This window comes from Aquarana catesbeiana, linkage group LG05 (genome assembly GCF_042186555.1).
Source record: "Aquarana catesbeiana isolate 2022-GZ linkage group LG05, ASM4218655v1, whole genome shotgun sequence".
Taxonomy (NCBI): domain Eukaryota; kingdom Metazoa; phylum Chordata; class Amphibia; order Anura; family Ranidae; genus Aquarana; species Aquarana catesbeiana.
Genome location: NC_133328.1, coordinates 591,941,855 through 591,963,969, shown reverse-complemented (window position 1 = coordinate 591,963,969; position 22,115 = coordinate 591,941,855). Strand labels below are relative to the sequence as shown.

At 43.0% G+C, this 22,115-nt stretch overlaps 1 protein-coding gene across 1 annotated transcript in view; it reads right to left on the bottom strand.

Moving 5' to 3' along the window:
* Positions 1-21,557, bottom strand: part of EBAG9 (estrogen receptor binding site associated antigen 9) — a 36,083-nt gene extending 14,526 nt beyond the window's left edge. The window contains exons 1-5 of the mRNA XM_073632158.1: positions 20,984-21,557; positions 11,313-11,385; positions 9,424-9,522; positions 3,983-4,061; positions 1,452-1,592 (exon numbers count right to left, since the gene is read on the bottom strand). Coding sequence (XP_073488259.1) covers positions 1,452-1,592; positions 3,983-4,061; positions 9,424-9,506 — 303 coding nt within the window. The 5' untranslated portion in view covers positions 9,507-9,522; positions 11,313-11,385; positions 20,984-21,557. The remainder of the gene's footprint in view (positions 1-1,451; positions 1,593-3,982; positions 4,062-9,423; positions 9,523-11,312; positions 11,386-20,983) is intronic.
* Positions 21,558-22,115: the final 558 nt, after the last annotated feature.

Below are 22,115 nucleotides of genomic sequence, written 5' to 3'. Positions count from 1 at the left end.
TCTCCTGGTGTTTTTGCAGCCTTTTCGATAAATATCTTTTCAGCACTAGCTGTGCCTGCACACGGTGTTCTCATAGGTTTGAATGTATAGGATTATTATGCAGCCCTGTTCAGACCTATGGGGACACGGGGCACATGAAGCACAGCCAGTGCTGAACAGACTTGTCAGAAAGGCTGCAACACCAGAGAAGGCCACAGCTCTGCAACTAAGGGCAGTAAGCAGCTGCAGGGGGGATGCTAATTAAAAAAAAAAAAAGCACAACTAGCCTTAAAGCCTTTTCTTCTACTGTTAGGCTATGTTTACACTGATTCGACACAAAAGTCATACGACTTCTGATCCCACTTTGTCCTGCCATACCAGGCCCTTTGAGTCAGGTATGAATCTTGAGGAGGAACCCCACATTATAAAAAACAAAAAAACAAAAAAACAAAAACACACACCCCACAAACAGCAGTGGGGTCCCCCCCAAAATCCATAACAGATCCTTTTCCGAGCATGGAACTCGGCAGGTCAGGAAAGGGAGGGGAAACCACATTAAACTGCACTTTGAAAATTCTGAGGCCGCATGGAAAAAGGTGTTATGGTCAGGTTTACCTTCCAACATGACAATGACTCAAATCACACAGTAAAAATGACCACACAATGGTTGAATGAGAAAAAGGTGAATGTCCTTGCATGGCCTAGTCAAAGTCCAGATTTAAACCCCATTGAAAATCTGTGGAATGACTTGAAGACTGCTGTCCAGAAATGGTCACTATCAAATTAAACTGAAATTGAGCAGTTCTGCAAAGAAGAGTAGGCACATATTGCAAAGTCTAGATTTGCAGTTAGTAGAGACATATCCCAACAGACTAAAGGCTGGAATTAAAGCAAAAATGTGGTCCAACAAAATACTGACAAGGGGGTGATCCTTTTTCCAACTCAGCGATTCTGTTTTTGATTTTTTTTTTCCTGACATGTTGGTGTTATATCTTTTACTTGGATGTTATAAGTTGCATGGAGTAAATACAGTTGGATAAAACACAAAAACTGCGTGTCTTCGTTTCAGGCTGCAAAGCAACAAAATTTGGGTTTTAAAAGGGGGTGTATCTAGCTGAAAATTTTTCTTTTTTTTTTAACCATAAACTGCTTTTATTTTGCCTACTTTTGTTTACCCACCACTCTGTCCATCCACTGAGTGTAAAAGGGAGGCAACTGCGTAGTAAAGGGAAGAAACCCTGTGTAGAATGGGCTTACACAGTGCATGTGTCCCTCTCTCTCATGGGACATTGTGTGTCAGAGTAGCCAATTATGAAGGAAGGAATTGTCATGTGGGAGAAAAAAAAAAAAAAAAAGGATCAAGTCCGCTCTGTATACCCAAAACTAACAAATACTTCACTTTGCTCTCAAATTGGGAAGGATAGCAAAGAAAAAAATACAACGACATGGAACAGAGATAAAAGAGGTCGTACCTTCTGGGTTTTCCGGATGGTTGGGGTCATATCCTTGAAGTAGTCGGGCTCATCTGGGTCCCCTGAAGCTAAAGTTCCATTTCCTCCTTCAATCTTCACACTTGTGGGGGCCTCATCATCCCAGGAGCTCCATTCCTCCACCTTTATGAGAACAAATTCATTCTACGTTATGCCTTACCTTCACAGGTAGGAATATGGAGGCTGTCACAGTTGATTCCCGGTCATTGCTAGTTGCCTGACTGACCCACTTGCCTGCAATACATTCCCTATAACGAGCATGGAGATCAATAGTTCTGGCTTTATATTGACTTGGTCAAGCAGTGAAAATTTTTAGGTGGTCAGTAGAGACCGCCTGCATACGCCCTGACTACGCGTTTCCTTTTTAAGGAAGCTAACTGCTGACTAGTCTATCGTTTACACAACTCATTGGGGGACATCAAAGTGGTCACAATATTTTATTTTTTGAAGTAGCATCTTGAAAAAGAGCGCTAAAGAAACACAAAATGGTTTGCACAGCATTTGCGACAATCTTCCACAAGCGCAGTTTAACATTTGCAAATAGCTGCATTCAAACAGCACCAAGCGCACTTTAAACACTTATGCCAGACCTGAGACTGCCCCTTGCATCTGAAATCAGACACAGAACAGTCACACTCTTAAGAAGTCCTCATGAAGGTCTTTTAAATAGTGCAATTCTAGTGGACTGTCCTGTTCCTCATCTCCCTGGACCTCCAACTCACTTTTCCTAGTCATGTCTCCCTGTCGTAAGAATCCATCCTTCTAGTCTGTGGTCCACTCCAACAGAATGCTCCCCCTCCTGGCCATGTCCCCCCTGCATAAATCTCTACTTCCAGCTATGCGTCTCTCCCTTTCATAAATCTCCACTCCTTGCTGACCCATGTTGAGTGCACACAGAAAATTCCCCTACCGACTCATCTTCCGTCTAATCTGAATGGAGACTCAACATTATTTCCTGCTCATTGCTATGCTGTAAATGTTGCAAAATTGCAGTAGTTTCTTTCTGCAACAGATCTGTATACAACAATAACACTGGAATAATAATGTAGTCACACTTTGCAATAGATTAGTCATTTGTAAAAAAGTTTGACTCCGGACAAAAAAAAAAAAAAAAAAGTTTCCCCATGCAGTGGCATGTGCCCACACTGCGTGGGTCAGCTGTTCGTTTTTGTCTAGGGCAGTGGTCTCCAAACTGTGGCCCCTTGCTTGCCATTATTAAGTCTTTAGGGCAGTATTCCTCCCACTGATAGGAGGCACTATTCCCACCCCCATTGACACCAACGATGGGGCACCACTCCACCCACTGACACCAACGATGGGGCACCACTCCACCCACTGACACCAACGATGGGGCACCACTCCACCCACTGACACCAACGATGGGGCACCATTCCACCCACTGACACCAACGATGGGGCACCATTCCACCCACTGACACCAACGATGGGGCACCATTCCACCCACTGACACCAACGATGGGGCACCATTCCACCCACTGACACCAACGATGGGGCACCATTCCACCCACTGACACCAACGATGGGGCACCATTCCACCCACTGACACCAACGATGGGGCACTATTCCACCCACTGACACCAACGATGGGGCACTATTCCACCCACTGACACCAACGATGGGGCACTATTCCACCCACTGACACCAACGATGGGGCACTATTCCACCCACTGACACCAACGATGGGGCACTATTCCACCCACTGACAGCAACGATGGGGCACTATTCCACCCACTGACAGCAACGATGGGGCACTATTCCACCCACTGACAGCAACGATGGGGCACTATTCATCCCACTCACACCAACGATGGAGCACTATTATTCCTCCCACTGACACCAACAATGGTGCAGTATTCTTTCCACTGACACCAACAAAAGGGGCGCTATTTCTTTTCACGGACACCAGGGACGGGGCACTATTCCTCCTATCGATGGAGCAGCACTATTCCTCCCACTGACACCAATGATGGAGCAATATTATTCACACTGGCACCAATGATGGGGCACAAATAATGATGGGACATTGTTTACTCCCACTGGCCATAGTCTCGCTCCCCTAAAATCTGAAGCTCAGTAAACTGGTCCTTTGTTTAGAAAGTTTGGAGACCCCTGGTCTAGGGGATTGGAGAAAGCTTACACTCACCCAATTCTTCACTCCACCTGCATCTCCCAAACAAAATAATAAAGCAAATCAATGAAAAGCACCAGGAAAAAAATATGTTTTAAGATTATTATTCCGTGGAAACACCATCTTCACCCTGGAATTTTATTATTTGGACCACCCTCTTCTGCCTCTCATCAGATAATGCAAAGTGCAGTGGTTGTGTAGAATGCAGTAACCCATAGCATCCAACCCAAATGTCAAATAAGGCAGTCACCTAAGCCATTCAGTTGGATAGGTTGCCATGGTTTTCCTACATTGTACAATGCCAACAGGCACACATCACTCCTGTATACAAGCATTAAAAGGTTTACATAGGAAAACAAACAAACCTGTTTGGGAACAGATGAATAGTCTACTGCTGTTGGCAACGTTATCTGATCACCGCTAAGTTTTCTACCGCGCCCGGACCTTAAAACAAAAAAAATTAAAATATATATATTATACACACACACACACACACACTGAAAATTCAGCAGCAAAATAACACTAACTCCTGGTTCACATTGATGCAATTTGAAAAGTCAAATCGGCGGCAATGGCACCATCCGAATCGGTGCAGCGCCGCACTGATTCCCAAAAGTTGTTTCTGTACTACTGTTGCCAAATTCCATTGACATCTGTGCAGAAACCCACACAGATGTCTCTGAAAATCGCCCCCGAACTCGGGACTGACATGCAGGAATGATTTTATTCCCGCAGTCAGTGTGAACCTGAACTAGCAATTGGGAACTTTCCAATCATGTGACTGCTGTGGCAGCCAATCACAATGGTCACATCACCTGAATGCCTGTCTCCGCCCCCCCGGCATTTAGAACTCTTAAAAAGGGCCAGGAGGCGGCCAGCAAGAAGGGGTTAATGTTGCATATTTTCTTAACTTATTATCAAATCTATATTTTCAGTAAAAAACAACAAAAAACACAACACTAAAATGAATTTTTGCACAAACATAATTTCATCCCCACCTTGTACAAAATTAAAGATGAGGTGGGTAGTAGATTTTAAATATATCAAGCCTCCAAACTGCATGTGCCCATAAAATGGTGCACTCAAAATTATCAACAATTGACGTGTTAAATGCCTACAGTTCAGCAGATTAGGTTCAACTGTGCAAATTGAAATCAATGGGCAGCGCTGCCAAACAGCCCACAAAGCAGTTTGGCAGCGACGCTTTGCGGGCGCTTTTAAACCCTTCGGGGGGGGGGTTAAAGGTGCACCGATAGCAGCAACAAATCACCATTTAAACAGTGGTAAAGCGCCGCTAAAACTAGTGGTGCTTTACCGCTACCACCCCCACCGCCTCAGTGTGAAAGTGCCCTAAATTAAGGAATTAAGGATATAGAAGAATTATTACACCGATTTTGGCTGGCACAGAAAAGTAGAAGAAGATGCGTGTTAGAATCTTTTACATACACATGCATTCTACATGTGCGTTTGCAGTCTTGCATGTGGGTTTGGGGCGACAGCCAGGATGATTTTTTTTTTTTGTCATTTTATTTTAAATTTGTTTGTAACATTTTTTTTTTTTTGTACAATCTTTAGCCATCCAAATCACTTTTATATAAAATGCAAGGAGCCGGCTGCATGAGATGCAAACAAGCTCACAGCTGCCTCTCTCATGCAACATCCCTGGATCAAGATGGGGCTCAAGTATTAGGGATGCTGAGAGGGGCTGCTGCACACTGAAGGTTTTTTTTTATCTTAATGCATAGAATGCATTAAGATAAAAACCTTCTGCCTTTACAACCACTTTAATCTGGGCAATTGCCATGTCTCTACAGGGGGCCCACCAGCCCACTTGCTACCCCGTCTGTCATGAATGAGAAGTGAAGACAGGCATAAGGAAAAAAAAAAAAAAAAGTCCACCTTTCACCTTTTTTTTTTTTTTTTTTTATCTGGATGACCCAACGTTAACTAAATCACGTATACAAGAAGGACTCATGTACGCAAGGACTGCCCTCCCAAATCTTTGGGCAGCTTTAGATTCAAACCTTACTCTATCTTCAAGAATCTGAATCCAAACATAAATAAATTTACACCAAAGCATTCAAATAATACCAGCAACAGGAATGCCGCACACCAAGATGCACAATAATCTACATAACAAATGTAATTTGTTCAGTTTCACAGCGTGCAATTTAATGGCAGGACAGCTAAAACATAGCCTGCTATAGTATTACACAAAACTCTTCCTCCTACTTGTCAGAATGAATACAAATGCATTTGTTACATCCATTCCCGTTCTTTTGCCACATTTAATTTCTGCATTTGATTTTTTGTGATGTAGCACAATATACGTTCCAATGCGCATGTTGTGATAATTATTTGCATTGGACAAATGTTTTTCCATAGCCATACACACACACATACAGTAGTGCTCATAAGTTTACATACCCTGGCAGAATTTATGATTTCTTGGCCATTTTTCAGAGAATATGAATGATAAACACAAAAAAACTTTTTTCGCCCATGGTTAGTGTTTGGCTAAAGCCATTTATTATCAATCAACTGTGTTTACTCTTTAAATCATAATGGCAACAGAAACTACCCAAATGACCCTGATCAAAAGTGTACATACCCTGGTGATTTTGGGCTGATAACATGCACACAAGTTGACACAAAGGGGTTTGAATGGCTATAAAGATAACCATCCTCACCTGTGATCTGTTTGCTTGTAGTTAGTGTATGTATATATATATATATATATATATATATATATATATATATATATATATATATATATATATATATATATATATATATATACACACATATATATATATATATATACACACACACACCACAAGTTTACAAGTTTCTGGACTCCTGACAGACCCTTGCATCTTTCATCCAGTGCTGCACTGAGGTTTCTGGATTCTAAATCATGGGGAAAGCAAAATAATTGTCAAAGGATCTGCGGGAAAAGGTAGTTGAACTGTATAAAACAGGAAAGGGATATAAAAAGATATCAGAGGAATTGAGAATGCCAATCAGCAGTGTTCAAACTCTAATCAAGTGGAAAATGAGGGGTTAATCTGTTAAAACCAAACCACGGTCAAGTAGACCAACTAAAATTTCAGCCACAACTGGCAGGAAAATTGTTCGGGATGCAAAGAAAAACCCACAAATTACTTCAGGTGAAATACAGAACTCTCTGAAAAGATGTGGTGTGGCTGTTTCAAGAGGCACAATAAGGAGGCACTTGAAGAAAGATTGGCTGCATGGTCGAGTCACCAGAAGAAAGCCATTACTACGCAAATGCCACAAAGTATCCCACTTACAATAAGCCAAACAGCACAGAGACAAGCCTCAAACCTTCTGGCACAAAGTCATTTGAAGTGATGAGACCAAAATGTAGCTTTTTGGCCACAACCATAAACGCTTCAATTGGAGAGGAGTCAACAAGGCCTATGATTAGGGTTGTCCCGATACCACTTTTTTAGGACCGAGTACAAGTACCGATACTTTTTTTCAAGTACTCGCCGATACCGATTACCGATACTTTTTTTTTTTAATGTCACGTGACAGTGTTTTTTTTTTTTTAACAGTGTTTTCTTTTTTTTGGGGGGGGGGGGGGTGAACGGTGTATGTGTGTGTGTTTTTTTGTTTTTTTTTTACAATAATATTTTTTTTATTCTTTATATGTTTTTTGTTTTTTTTTTTAATCAGCCCTGTTGGGGGGCTTTGGTGAGATATCAGGGGTCTTAACAGACCTCTGATATCTCCCCCTTGAGACAAAGAAAGAGACCGAGGATAGAGATTCCCCAGTCCCTTTCTCTGCAGCCTCAGCTGCACTGAGAATGAATGGAGAGAAGACAGCGGCTCCTCTCCATTCATAAACTGACACATCGTAATCACAGATTACAATGTTTCAGTTATGTGAATGGACAGAGTCAGCTGACTCTGTCCATTCACACAGCGGAGAGAGACAGCAGAACAGAGGGGACAGAGAAGGAGAGGGGAACGGAGGGGACAGCGAAGAGACACAGGGAAGGAGAGAGGAACGGAGGGGGACAGCGGAGGGGGACAGAGGAACGGAGGGGGCATGGAGGAGGATGCAGTGACAGTCAGCGGTGAGCGATCACCGCTGTATGTCACTAAAGCTGCTGAAAGCCGCTGGGGGAGAATCTTGTAACTCCCCCACGCGCCGATCACAGCTGACTTCCAGGTATCGGCGGAAGCATCGGGAGCATTTGCCCGAGTACAAGTACTTGGGCAAATGCTCGGTATCGGTGCCGATACCGATACTAGTATCGGTATCGGGACAACCCTACCTATGATGAAAGGTACACCATTCCTACTGTGAAACACGGAGGTGGATCGCTGATGTTTTGGGGATGTGTGAGCTACAAAGTCACAGGAAATTTGGTCAAAATTGATGGCAAGATGAATGCAGTATGTTATCAAAAAAATACTGGAGGAACATTTGCATTCATCAGGTCAGGAAGCTGTGCATGGGACATACTTGGACATTCCAACATGACAATGATCTAAAACACAAGGCCAAGTCAGCCTGTCATTGGCTACAGCAAAATAAAGTGAAGGTTCTGGAGTGGCCGTCTCAGTCTCCTGACCTCAATATCATTGAGCCACTCTGGGGAGATCTCAAAATGTGCATTTCATGCAAGACAGCCCAAGAATTTACAGGAACTGGGAGGCTTTTTGCCAAGAGGAATGGGCAGCTTTACCATCTGAGAAGATAAAATGCCTCATCCACAAATACCACAAAAGACTTCAAGCTGTCATTGGTGTTAAAGGGGGCAATACATGATATTAATAATTGGGGTATGTAAACTTTTGATCAGGGTAATTTCTGTTGTGATTATGATTTAAAAAGAGTAAACACAGTTGACTGATAATAAATGGCTTCGGCCAAACACTAACCATGAGTGAAAGAAAAGTTTTTGTGTTATCATTCATATTGTCTTAAAAATGGCCAACAAGTCAAATTCTGCCAGGGTATGTAAACTTATGATGAGCACAACTGTATAATATATTTATTTTTTTATTCCACAATCTAATTAAAAGACTTTAAATACTGGAATGGGTTAATGATCGGGTGGAAATAATGAATGTTTCTATATACAGTAATTGCTTACGGGTAGTGCCTTTATCATTTTTTTTTAGAAAGAGCTGTGCCTAGCATGAAAAATGTGAGAATAGGACATGTTCCTACCGGCTGTTTTTATAAAGGAAGATTATTTTGTATCTTGGTGTGAGATATTTCTTTTACTGGTACAACCGACTGCTTCAGTAGAGATGAGCCAAGCTGAACTAGCACGTCATAGATGGATCGAAATTTGTCCAGTTCAGCAGGAACTGGTCGAATTTCCATCCATCTATGAGCAGGCTGGTTGTACTGAAGTGGATCCATCAATCGACCACATCAGTACAACCAGCCTGTCAGGTTTTTTTGTCCAATCACTGCCAGCAGCTATAGCTGTCGGCAGTGATCACTGTATTCTGACAGCTTGAAAACCTCCTGCTATCAGAACACAATAGCGCAGCAGCAGGAGGAGGGATCCCCCCCCCCCCCATCAACACTGACTGTGTTGATGGGGGGAATCAAGTAGTTTTCTTTCCTTCAACACATAGTTAAAAGGAATGAAAATTGTATAATGTATGTCCTTGTTTAATGGAGATTGTGGAGCCTGATCTTGTCTGGAGCAGCAAGTGAAATGACAAATTTACATCTTCTGTTCTGCAAATGTACTATAATAGTAAAGTTATGCTGTAATTAACGCACTGTACAATATGCTCCAAGTATAGTTACCTGCATATTAACCTCTTGAAGAAGGAAAGAATGGACGCCAAGCAAGTGCAAATTTTAAATAGCCGAAACTGCGTGACAGCCATCCTGAGCAGTTTATACCTAGAATGACATACAGAGATTTTATTTACCATTTTGTGTCCTCTTTTTACCCTCCGGATATTCAAAATTTCATAATAGAAGACCCAACAGTCTTATAGATGATGTACAACCAGATGATCATCGGCTTCTCTGTTCACTCTGCTGGGAAGCAGAGGGCTGTGGAGGGCTGTGCGGTGCTGCCACTGTTCTCCCAACTACACACTAAAATTGCCAACTCATCTTATTGAAGCCTGCAGCAGGAGAGTAGTCCATGGCAGAGAACCAGAGCAGGTCAAATAATGCACAGCTCACTGGCTCCCAAATTAATGGAAAGCCTACAGACAACGACCATCTGATGGGGGGGGGATGGGTCTGCGTTCGGGTGCACAGTTGTGATGATTAGGAAAGTGGGAGCAGGGGGCATTTGGCATGAATATCCTTACACACACTTATCCATAAAAACTGTATGTAATCTTTCAAAGTCGATACCCATTTCAAGTTCTACATAAATGCTTGTAAATGGCAAAGGGTCAGTCTAAACCAGGAGTAGGCATCCTCGGCCCTCCAGCTGTTTTGAAACTACAAGTCCCTAACAATCACCAGCCTGACTCCTAGAGGCAGAGACATGACGGGATTTGTAGTTTCACCACAGCTGCAGGGCCAAGGTTGCCTACCCCTGGTCTACACTAAAGTGATATTTTAGATAGGGGAGTGCCAAATCATCCCATGGTTTCTGTCCTGGATACTCCAGCAGTGAGAGCTCCATCTCAAAATTCCCAACTCTGCTCCTGTCCACCTGGGAGTTTCTGTGGTTTCTACCCTTTGTGTATTACAGCACTTTCCGCTGCATTCTCTAGAACAGTGATCTCCAAACTACAGTCCTTTGCTTACCTTTATCCGGCCAGTGGGGCACTATCCCTCGCGCCGACACCAACCGTGGTCACAACCCTCGCGCCGACACCAACCGTGGTCACAACCCTCGCGCCGACACCAACCGTGGTCACAACCCTCGCGCCGACACCAACCGTGGTCACAACCCTCGCGCCGACACCAACCGTGGTCACAACCCTCGCGCCGACACCAACCGTGGTCACAACCCTCGCGCCGACACCAACCGTGGTCACAACCCTCGCACCGACACCAACAACATGGCATAATTCCTCCCATTGACACCAATGATGGGGCACTATTCCTCGCACTAACCCCAACGATGGGGCCCTAGTACCGCACCTACTGACCACAGGTGCTAAGTAATTTGTTTATTACTCTTACTGACCACCAAGGCCAGACATTATTTATGCCCACTGACACAGACATTTCCTACCCCCAGTAGTCACTGTCTGAGCCCTGCTGCCCCCCCAGAAATCTGAAGGGCTGTAAACTGGCCCTTTGTTTAGATAGTTTGGAGACCTCTGCCCTAGTGTGTGCCCCTTATAACAGCCACAGAAGATTTGCAGACGAAGGAAATCAGAGCATAAATCCCATCAATGGAATTTCTGATAGATTTAAGAAAATTACAGGTGGTTTAACCCCACAGCATCCACAACAGCTCAGGAACAGGAATTCTGAGTGGACGGACATGTCCTGATGTGTGATGGCTTGTTTTTTGGGTTCAGTGGCCCTGTACAATAGCGGTATTCACTAGCATCAGAAACTTCAAATACAACGAACAAACCATTGTCCAAAAAGCAATTAAAGGGAACTGCCCTTAGGCCTAAAGAGATGTGAAATGGGAAAATGTAATCACTGCTCTTCTGTGTAATAGTGCTATGTATTCTCTCATCCATGCACTCTGATCTGCTGATAAGTACCTCCACTATGCAGCTCCCGAATGCTTCATTCAAAGCTCCTTACTGATCATAGACAGCAATTTGTGGGTTTTCACTGGAAACAGAAGAACACAAATTAGATAACAGAAGAATGAGTTAAACCTGCATTTCATTGAAGGAGTTTCAGAATAACGAGGTACAAAGCAGCTTTCTCAGGCCCCATTCACACTTGAGATGAAAGTCTTCGGTTATTTTTCCTGCAGCGTTTGTACAGGGGTTTTTGTGCACATATCAAGTTTGAGCTTTTTTTTTTTTTTTTTTTTTTAAATTTGTAGCCAATGGAAAGCTAGCTACTAGGCAAGAAAAAGCATACATTTGCCTCGCGTATTTTCAGATGCTTCTATTGAAGTGAGGCCAAAAGCATGACCCCCAAAAAAAAGCTTGTGTCTTTTTTAAGTGACTATGCTCAGGTGTGAATGGGCACCTTTAAATAAAAAGGAAATCCTAGTGTTGAACATTGAAGTGCTTCTGATGAAGCTTCAAATATTCAATCAAATTGTTCAGGTGTGAACAGGACCTCCAGCAGTCTAAGAAGTTCAAGCAATACTTGCAACATCTGCTCAGCATGACCACGTACCACATTCCTTACCATTAAAAAACAAAGTACCATAAAATAAAAAAAATAAATAAATAAAAAGGTAAAAAAAGGATAAAGGATAAGTTCACCTTTGGGAACATAATCCACCAGTTTTTAGGGTGGAACATGTAACATGTTCCCAATGCTGCGCCCACTGCCCTACCCCCCTCTCCCTGTGGCAGCGGTATGGGGAGAAGTTCCCGCATTAGCTGTCAGTTTTTTAAATCAGTGTGGCCGTACGGGGCTCCACCCACACCATTCATACACGCAGATCAGTATGAATGAACTACAAGTCCCGGCATCCTTTGCCGATGTCGGCTTGTAGTTCTTAATGAACTACCACGGCGTGGTGGAGTGCCATGGTAGTTCATCGATTCCTCCTGCTAGTGTATTTGCCTGCCCATACAGGATGCACAGTCACACAAATACACGATAGGTCTGCAGATCGCTGGTGCAATGCTTTACAGGCTCAAAATAAATAAATGCACTTTTTTTTTTTTGCGTGTAAAAAAAATAAATAAAAAAAAAAATAAATAAAAATGCATTTTTTTTTTTAAAGTGAACTTATCCTTTAACTAGTTGCCACCCACCCACCGCCAAATAACGACGGGCGGCGTGGCTCTCGTTCTGGGACGACGTCACATGACAGCATCCCAGATTGGCTGCTCTCACACGTAGCGCGGCGATGGTGACGTTTCGCTAGGGCATGGCGCGACCCTGATCTCTGTAAAGAGCTGCATCTGACCCTCTTTAACCATGTGATCGGTTGTGTCCAATCACAGCCGGTTACAAGTAAACATGGAGATACAGGTAATCGGCGCTCCTTGCCTCACACAGAGTGTGTGGCGAGGAGAGCCAATCAGTGGCATCTCCACACAGGGGGACATCTACACATGTAATCAGGGCACTGACCATCAGTGCCCCGATCACAATATAGTGGCAGTGTCACCAGTGCCCACCAGTGCCCATTAGTGATGCCAGTCAGTGCTGGCTATCAGCGCCCATCACTGCTGGCGATCAATGCCCATCAGTGTCGCCCATCAATGCCCATCAGTACCGCCTATCTGTGCCACCTAATCAGTGCCACCTCATCAATGCACATGAGTGAAGGAGAAAAATGACTTAGTTACAAAATTTACTGACAGAAACTAAGTATAAAAACATTTTCCTGCAAAATTTTTGGTCTTTTTTTTTTAGTAAAGAATAAAAAACCCGGCAGTGATTAAATACCACCAAAAGAAAGCTCTATTTGTGTGAAGAAAATGATAAAAAATTTGTTTGGGTACAGTGTTGCATGAACGCGCAATTGTCATTCAAAGTGAGACAGCGCTGAAAGCTGAAAAACGGCCTGGGCAGGAAGGGGGTGTAAGTGCCCTGTAGGCAAGTGGTTAAAGGAGAAGTAGGGCCAAATCTCTATTGGCCTTACTTCTCCTGTGGGTCACAGGAGTGCACTTCGTTCTGTACCCTGTGACCCAGATTTAGCCAATAGCAGGCTAAAGTCCGCTGTCAGCTGTCACTCAGCCACTCCAGGCTCTGGAGAGATCCCGACCTTAATGTCATGATCCACCCAGGTGTCTTAATGGCAGCTGGCTCACCTCTGAGAGCCTATGCCAGTGTGTGTGTGTGTGTGGCTGTGAAAAAGTATTTGCCCCCTTTCTGTTATTTTTTTATGTATATTTGTCACACTTAAATGACTCAGATCAAACAAATATTACACAAATATAACTTGAGTAACTACAAAATGCAGTTTTTAAATGATGGTTTCATTTATTAGGGCAAAAAAGCTGTCCAAACCTGCCTGGCTTTATGTGAAAAAGTAATTGCCCCCTAAACCTAATAACGGATTGTGCCACCTTTGGCGGCAACAACTGCAATCAAGCGTTTGCGATAACTGGCAATGAGTCTTTCACATTGCTGTGGAGCAATTTTAGCCCACTCTTTGCAGAATTGTTTTAATTCAGCCACATTGGAGGGTTTTCCAGCAAACGGCCTGTGTAAGGTCATGATACAGCATCTCAACTGGATTCAAGTCCGGGCTTTGACAAGGCCACTCGAAAACCTTAATTTTGCTTTGTTTGAACCATTTGGAGGTGGACTTGCTGTTGTGTTTCGGATCATTTTCCTGCTGCATAACCCAAGTGCACTTGAGGTCGCGAACTGATGGCCGGACATTCTCCTTTAGGATTTTCTGGTAGAGCTCAGAATTCATGGTTCCATCAATTATGGCAAGTCGTCCAGGTCCTGAAGCTGCAAAGCAGCCCAGACCATCACATTACCACCACCATGTCTGACTGTTGGTATGATGTTCTTGTTATGAAATGCTGTATTAGTTTTATGCCAGATGTAACGGGACACACACCTTCAAAAAAGCTAAATTTTTGTTTCAGCAGCCCACAGAATATTTTCCTAAAAGTCTTGGGGATAATCAAGATGTTTTTTGATAAATGTCAGATGAGCCTTTGTGTTCTTTGTGGTCAGCAGTGGCTTTGGCCTTGGAACTCTCCCATGGATGACAATTTTGCCCAGTCTCTTTCTTATTGTTGAATTATGAACACTGATCTTACCTGAGGCCTGCAGTTCTTTAGATGTTGTTCTGGGTTCTTTAACAACCTCCTGGATGAGTCATCGTCATGCTCTTGGGAGTCATTTTTGTAGGCTGGCCATTCCTGGGAAGGTTCACCACTGTTCCAAGTTATCTCCATTTGTGGATAATGGCTCTCCCCGTGGTTCACTGGAGGTCCAAAGCCTTAGAAATGGTTTTGAAACCCTTCCTAGACCGATACATATTTGTTTCTAATCTGTTCTTGAATTTTTTTAGATTAAATGATGTGTGGCTTTTTGTGATCTGTTAGCGTGCTTCACTTAGACAGCTTCTATGTGATTTCTTGATTCAACAGGTCTGGCAGTAATCAGGCATGGGTGTGGCAAGTGAAATTTAACTCAGCTTTCCAAAAAATTGTGGTTAATCACAGTTCATTCATGATTCAGCATGGGAGGGGGCAATTACCTTTTTACATAGGGCCTGGCAGGTTTGCTTTTTTCCCCTTAATAAATGAAATAATAATTTAAAAACTGCATCTTGGATTTACTCGGGTTATCTTTGTGTAATATTAGTTTGATGATCTGAATCAGTTAAGTGTGAGAAATAAAAAAAAAATGAAAAAAAAAATTTTTATATATTTTTTTTTTGTTTTGTTTTGTTTTTGTTTACACAAAGTTGTAATTTTAGTCTGATTTTTCACCTACAGCATGGGCATACATAGAATTATGGCCCAAAACGCATGTACTCCTTAAGAGTATGGGGAAACCACATTCAATAGACATGCCTACGCAACTAATAGTCTAACTACTTATCACATTTTTGGTGGCCCAGTGTCGGGACAGTAGATACACCAAAAAAAAAAAAGGAGTCACATTTTGGAAATCAGACACTCCAATACTTGGTGAGACAGTAAGCCTGACTTTTAACAGGGACCTCTTCATACTCTGAATTATAGGTGGCCATGATTGAAATGCTACTTTCTAGCAGGCTGACACTGGTATAGAACATGGTACTGGTGCTTAAGGATGAGCTCTGGCGTGTTCGCACAGCCCACGTGCAGAGCCCGCCAGAAATTCGGCACTGCCCTGTGCTAATCACAGGCAGTGAGACATTGTCCGGATGTGTGGCTGCAGAGATGGGGAAATGTCTCACTGCCTGTGATTAGCGCAGCGCAGTGCCAACTTCCTGGCGGGCTCTGCATGTGGGCTGTGCAAACACGCCGGAGCCCATCCTTACTTGTGATCGGGACACTGGTGTTGGCTGGCAGAGTTATTAGACCACTTTCCTGGTGCTGGCTGGCGATAAGGTCACTGGGCGTGGCTAATACTAGCAGAACATGACTACTGGTGCTGGGTGGAATGAAGGACACTGCCTGGCACTGGTGTTAGAACACTTCACTGATGCTGGCTGGTGATCAGGAGACTGGCACTGGCTGGCAATTAGGGGATTGCTGCTGCCTGACACTGGTATAGAATGCTGTACTGGGGACCAAGACACTGTTACTGGCATTAGCTTTTCTTGCACAAAAAAAAAAAAAAAAAAAAAAAAAGTGCCAACAATGGCCGACAATAAATTGATATTAATTTAAATTGATATTAATTTAAAAAGGTTGAATATAAAACAATTATATATAAAAAAATAAATGAAATATATTTTTTAAAAACTGTAATTTTTGGTTTTCGCCAAATGCATCCTGCATTTTCAGCACCAGAATGTCTATTCGGTGCACCTCTAATGGAAAGTAGGTTAAATGGTTTCCAATGGCAAAGTTCACACCAGTGTAGTTAGTTCCCAGGCATTGCAGTTCCAGAAAAAAAAAAAAGAAAAGTAGAACATGTTGCATTTTTCCTGCACTGGAACATGGTAAAAACGCATAAAAAAATGCACCGGAACACATAAAAAAATAAAAAAATGCACTAGACCCCAGTACAGCGAAAAAGAAAAAAAAAAACAGGAAAAAAGAAAAAAAGCATCTGGAATGCATCCGGAAACTCATCAAAAACGCGCATGCAGAAATGCATCCGGAATGGATCTGGAATATGTTTTTATGGTGTGAATCAGCTCTGACACTACATGTAAAACCTTTTATTTAATTACTCTAGCATGCCAGGAATGGAATTTTGTTAAATTAATGGGTTTAGTTTAAAGCTGAGTTCTGTTCCCCCCCCAGCGAAAAAGGAGGCAGATAAGCGGAACTTACACTTTTGGGTGGAACACTGCTTTAACATCCATCTTCTGTTTAGTTTACACTAGAGCTGCACAATTCTGGCTAAAATGAGAATCATCATTTTTTGCTTAGAGGATAGATCGCGATTCTTGTGGCGTAACATCATCTTTCACATTAAAACAAAAAAAAATTGTGCTAACTTCATTGTTTCGTGATTTTTTTTTTTTATTTATTGAAGTGTATTTTTCCCAAAAAAAGTGCATTTGAAAGACCGCCGGGCAAATACAATGTGACATAAAATATTGCAGCAATTGCCATTTTATTTCCTAGGGCAGTGTTTCTCAACTCCAGTCCTCAAGGCGCACCAACATGTCATGTTTTCAGGATTTCCCTCAGATTAAACAGCTTTAGTAATTACTAAGGCAGTGAAACTGATCAAATCACCTGTGCAAAATAGTGGAAATCCTGAAAACATGACCTGTTGGTGCGCCTTGAGGACTGGAGTTGAGAAACATTGCCCTAGGGTCTCTGCAAAAAAAAAAATAATATATATGTTTGGGGGTTCCAAGTAATTTTTTTAAGCAAAAAATATTGATTTTAACTTAAGAAAGAAGTGTCAGAAAAAGATTTAGACTTTAAGTGGTTAAACTTCCTGCATTTACAGGTTGTTAAAAACTTGGCAGACTGCCTGGATGTTTTCTTTAGACACACATTTATCCCTTTGATCTAAGAAGGAAGCTTAGTAACAATGTTTCAAGTTCTAAACTTGGCAGACTGCCCATATGCTTTCTTTTGACAGCTGAGTGAGCAGATAATCTCTCCACTTGTTTATATGAAAGAATCAGCAAACTCAGCAGGACAGATGTCAGAGGGGGTGAATCGAGATCACGATTTTTTAGCGATTAATTGTGCAGCTATAGTTTACATTTGATTTTTTATCCACTTCTGTTTTTCAAAATGGAACAAAAATAGAGACTTGTTCCATTTTGAAAAAAAACGGACACAGGTGTAAACAGATGACTACCTATTTACATCCATTTGCCAATAGGAATGCATTGCTGTCTGTTATTCAGCCAATAATGGATGGAGCGCCTGTGTGAGAAACACACGAGATCAAGCCCTGAGCTAGGTATTCTTTATTTTTATTTATTCATTTTAATAAGCAGATTTTTTCTTGTGATTTTTTTTTTTTTTTTAAGACTTCTGCTAAGAAGGAAAAGACAGAATATATTTTTTAGGCTATATTCACATTTGGCATTTTGGGACTTCTGCCCACAATCTCAAATCGCACTGCAATTGCAAAACGCAGGTCCGGGTGCCATATATTTTCAATGGCACCTAAACACAGTGTGGTTTTGCCACGATTAATAGCAACAAACTGCAATGCACAAAACGTGTCACCCAAAAGAAGCTCCTGCTGCTTTTTGGGCGGCAAGCTTTGCGTGTGTTGCAGCAAAACCGCACAGCCACTGAAAATGAATGGCACCTGAACATGCGTTTTTGCAATTGCGATTTGAGATTGCGGCCAGAACTGCAGCGATTCTGCCTGAGATTCCAAAATGCCAAATGTGAATGGAGCCTTACTCCGCTCTAGAGGGAAAGTGTGTTGTGTCTTCTCTTCACAGAGGAAAAACACCACTACAGAGTGACTGGTCACTGTGCTAGCCAATCAGAGGCTATCACAGCCATCATGTGATTGGCATCTGGTTCCCCCAGGTCCCGATCTTTAGTATAGAGCTGGTCTCTGTACTGGGAGCCCACGTGCTTCCAGCACAAACATTACAACACACGTATGTGGCACCTGGGATAAAACCTTCCCGGATGACACATGTATGTGTTAGGAGTCACGAAGGGGTTAAAGGGACAGGTGGCATTAAAGGGGAAGTAAACTTCCTCTGCTTACATGTACCTATAGACAAGTCTATAATAAGGCTTACCGTATAGGTAGTGAAAATGTCTCCTAAACTGTATTTAGTATACATGCAGCCAGTGAAATCATTGGAGCATACAAGCCGTTCTATCCGAGCGGCGCCCCCCCAACGCACAACGTCATAGTGGCTCTAGCCAATCACGTGCTGGAGCCCACGAACCCTGAAGAAACTCTGGGAAAACGTCAGCCATCTCAGCGGCATGCCGGCGCCACTAAGAGAGCTTCATTATAAAGGTATTACATAATAAACTAGCATGCGATGTATACTACCTCCATTATGCCTTTGTCTTATTTTCCTTTTTTTAACGGCTTGCCGACCAGCTTCCGTCATTATACTGCGGCAAGGTGGCATGATCCCGCGAATCGCCGTAGCTGTACGTCGGCTCAGGAACTCGCTTTTGTGTGTGTGCGCGCTCCCATTGGCCAGCAGGGGAGCCAATCAGCGATCGTTCCCCACAGCAAGAGAACGGGGATCTGCCTGTGTAAACAAGGCAGATCTCCATTCTAAGAGGGGAAGAGGATCCTGTCTTTCCGCTAAGCAGGAAAATGGATCTGTGAGTTTCCCCCCGTCACACAGTTAGAACACATTTAACCCCTTGATCGCCCCTGATGTTAACCCCTTCCCTGCCAGTGTCATTAAAACAGTCATTTCCCAAGATGCTCCTTTTCTTCTGTCTTTGAAATTTGATTCTTAATCTGTGTTATGTTTTATTCTAGAGAGTGTTATATATTATAAAAACTCCTTATGGAATCCCCCTGAAGAAAGGACTCTACAGGTCCTGAAACGTGTCGGGCACAGTACCAGGAGAATATTTCCATGTGATCCAATTTTGCTATTGTTTTTATCAATTTTGTTATATGGTGATGTAAGCACCAACTTTTTAACATTACTAATAAAATTTCTATACTATTATAATTGAATTGTTCATCAGTTGCCTTAAAAGTCCCCTGTGTCTATTGGGGGGGGGTACCTCTCCTCTATGGTTCTTAGTAGGGCTGGGAGATTTTCTAAAAAAAAAAAAAAAAAAAAAAAAAAAAAAACCTCGATTCACGGTTCGAATCGAGTTTTTTTATCCTTTGGAAACCGCGCCGGTCCCGAGGCGCTGCGGGCATGAGCTTTTAGGCGAGGCCGCGGCTTCGGGCCTAGTCCGCGTCGTCCGGCCTCGCGGACTTGGCCGAAGCCGCGGCCTCACCTAAAAACTCCTTGCCCGCAGCTCTTCAGGCCTGGCGCGGCGTCAGCGCTGGTCCGGAGGCGCTGCGGGCATGAGTTTTTAGGCGAGGCCGCGGCTTCGGCCTAGTCTGCGGCGTCCGGCCGTGTCAAAAATGACGCAGTCCTGAAAAAAAAAAAAAAAAAAAAAAAAACACTGATCACCGTCATTACTAGTAAAAAATAAATAAATAATAGAAATGCCATAAATCTATTCCCTATTTTGTAGAAGTGATAACTTTTGCGCAAACCAATATACACTTATTGCGTTTTTTTTTTTTTTTAACCAAAAATATGTAGCAGAATACATATTGCCCTAAACTGATGAATACATTTATTTTTTTTACATTTTTTTTTGGAAAGTTTTATAGCAGAAAGTTAAAAAAAAAAAAAAAAGTTTGGTTTTTTTTTTCCCCAAAATTGTAAAATGTAAAAAAGTTAATGACACACCCAGATTGGTCAGCAGATCGCAGTGCGAACTGTGAAATGTTGCAGGAATCGGATTGCATAAATGTGAACACCCCAATGTGATCAGATTGCAGTGCGGACCAAAAAAATAAAAATAAAAAGGGTCCTGCACCATTTTGATGCAAATGTGATGCGATTTCAGCCATACAGTTTGTGATCTGAACAGCAATGCGGTGCGAATCACATGCGATGTCTGGCATCACACTAGTGTGAACCGGACCTAAGGGGATGATGATGACGAAGGTGATGATGATGATGATGATGATGATGATGATGATGATGATGATGATTGCAGTGTACAGTATTTACCATCATTAATGCAGTGATCAGCATTAATGATGGTAAATATTAGCACAGCATGCATTGCTCAATACCGATATAAAGTTGATAACCCAGCAAATAATAATAATAATAATAATAACCCGGCACACATTACAGAGCAGAAAAAATAATAATAATAAATCCAGCATACAGTGCAGAGATGATGATATTTTTATTAAACCCAGTATACAATGCAGACTGATGATGATGATGATAACCCAGCATGCATTGCTCTGTACTGATATAATTACAATTAGTAACCCTGCAGATATAAAAATAATAATAAGCCAGCATAGCATGCAGAGTACTGATAATAATAACAATAGCCCAGCATGCAGAGAGCACTGATAGTCATAGTGAAGCCCAGCATGCAGTGTGCTCTGTCCTGATGATGCAGCAATAAGGAGCCGATAATAACAATGGAATGTATGAGATACTGACCGGCGGCTCAGCAGGCTGTCCCCGGGGTGGAGGAGGAGGAGGAGGAGGAGGAGGCCGGAGGAGCTCCCATCAGATATCACTACACGAACTTCCCCGTCCAGGAAGAGGCTCACAATGTCCCTCCGGCCAGCAGCACAGCAGCTGACGTTGCCACCTGACACAATCACGCTATCAACGTCGTGACGTCGCCAGCCTGTCACTCCGTAACCCCGGGACACTGTGGGAGGGGCTAGGTTACATCTCTTCCCGTCAGCTGATAAAGTGATGGGCGTAGCCTTGAGCAGCGACCAATCAGGGTGTATGTGCCATAGTCCTAATGACAGACGTCGCCCGGTGTCTTGCCGAATAAGTTCCTTCGGCGGATAAGTTCCCCCCCTGTACTGCGCAGGCGCAGCGCCTGCGCAGTACCAACTAGTAACAGCCTCCGGAGATAGCCGAAGCTAAAAATCCACAATCAGCTGTACACGGCGCCTGCGCTCTGGGTCCAGGTTCCTTCCCTACTATCCAAGTGGACCTAGAGGGGGAATCTAAAAGAGCCGAGCGCAGCAAGGCCGTGCCCGAAGCGTGGCGAGCGAAGCGAGCCCGCGAGGGGCCCTCTTACAGTGGCCGTCTACAGCTGATTTGGACCTATTCCCCTTTGGCTATTTCCGCTGAATCCTACTGCGCAGGCGCAGCGCCTGCGCAGTAGAGGGGGTCCTTATCCGCCGAGTGGAACTTTCTCGGCAGAACACCGGATCTCTCCTCCCACCTTCTCCCTCTATATCTGACCCCGCCCTCCTCCTTGTACATGTATACTAGATGTGTGTTAGGATTAATGTACAAGTTACACTGAGGCAACCTCCTCTGAACTAATTTTTTTGACAGCTTCAAACCGTAAACGCCCGTTTTGCGGCGTTTGCATGCTGCGTTTGCGTCTCGGAGCGTTTATTTAACCCCTTCAATACAGGACATTTATACACCCTTCCTTCCCAGACCAATTTCCAACTTTCAGCGCTCTCACACTTTGAATGCCAATTACCCAGTCATGCTACACTGTACACAAACAACATCTTTTTTTTTCATACAAATAGATATTTCTTCTTGTGGTATTTAATTTTATTTTTTGCGACATAAGTGAAAAAAGAGCGAAAAT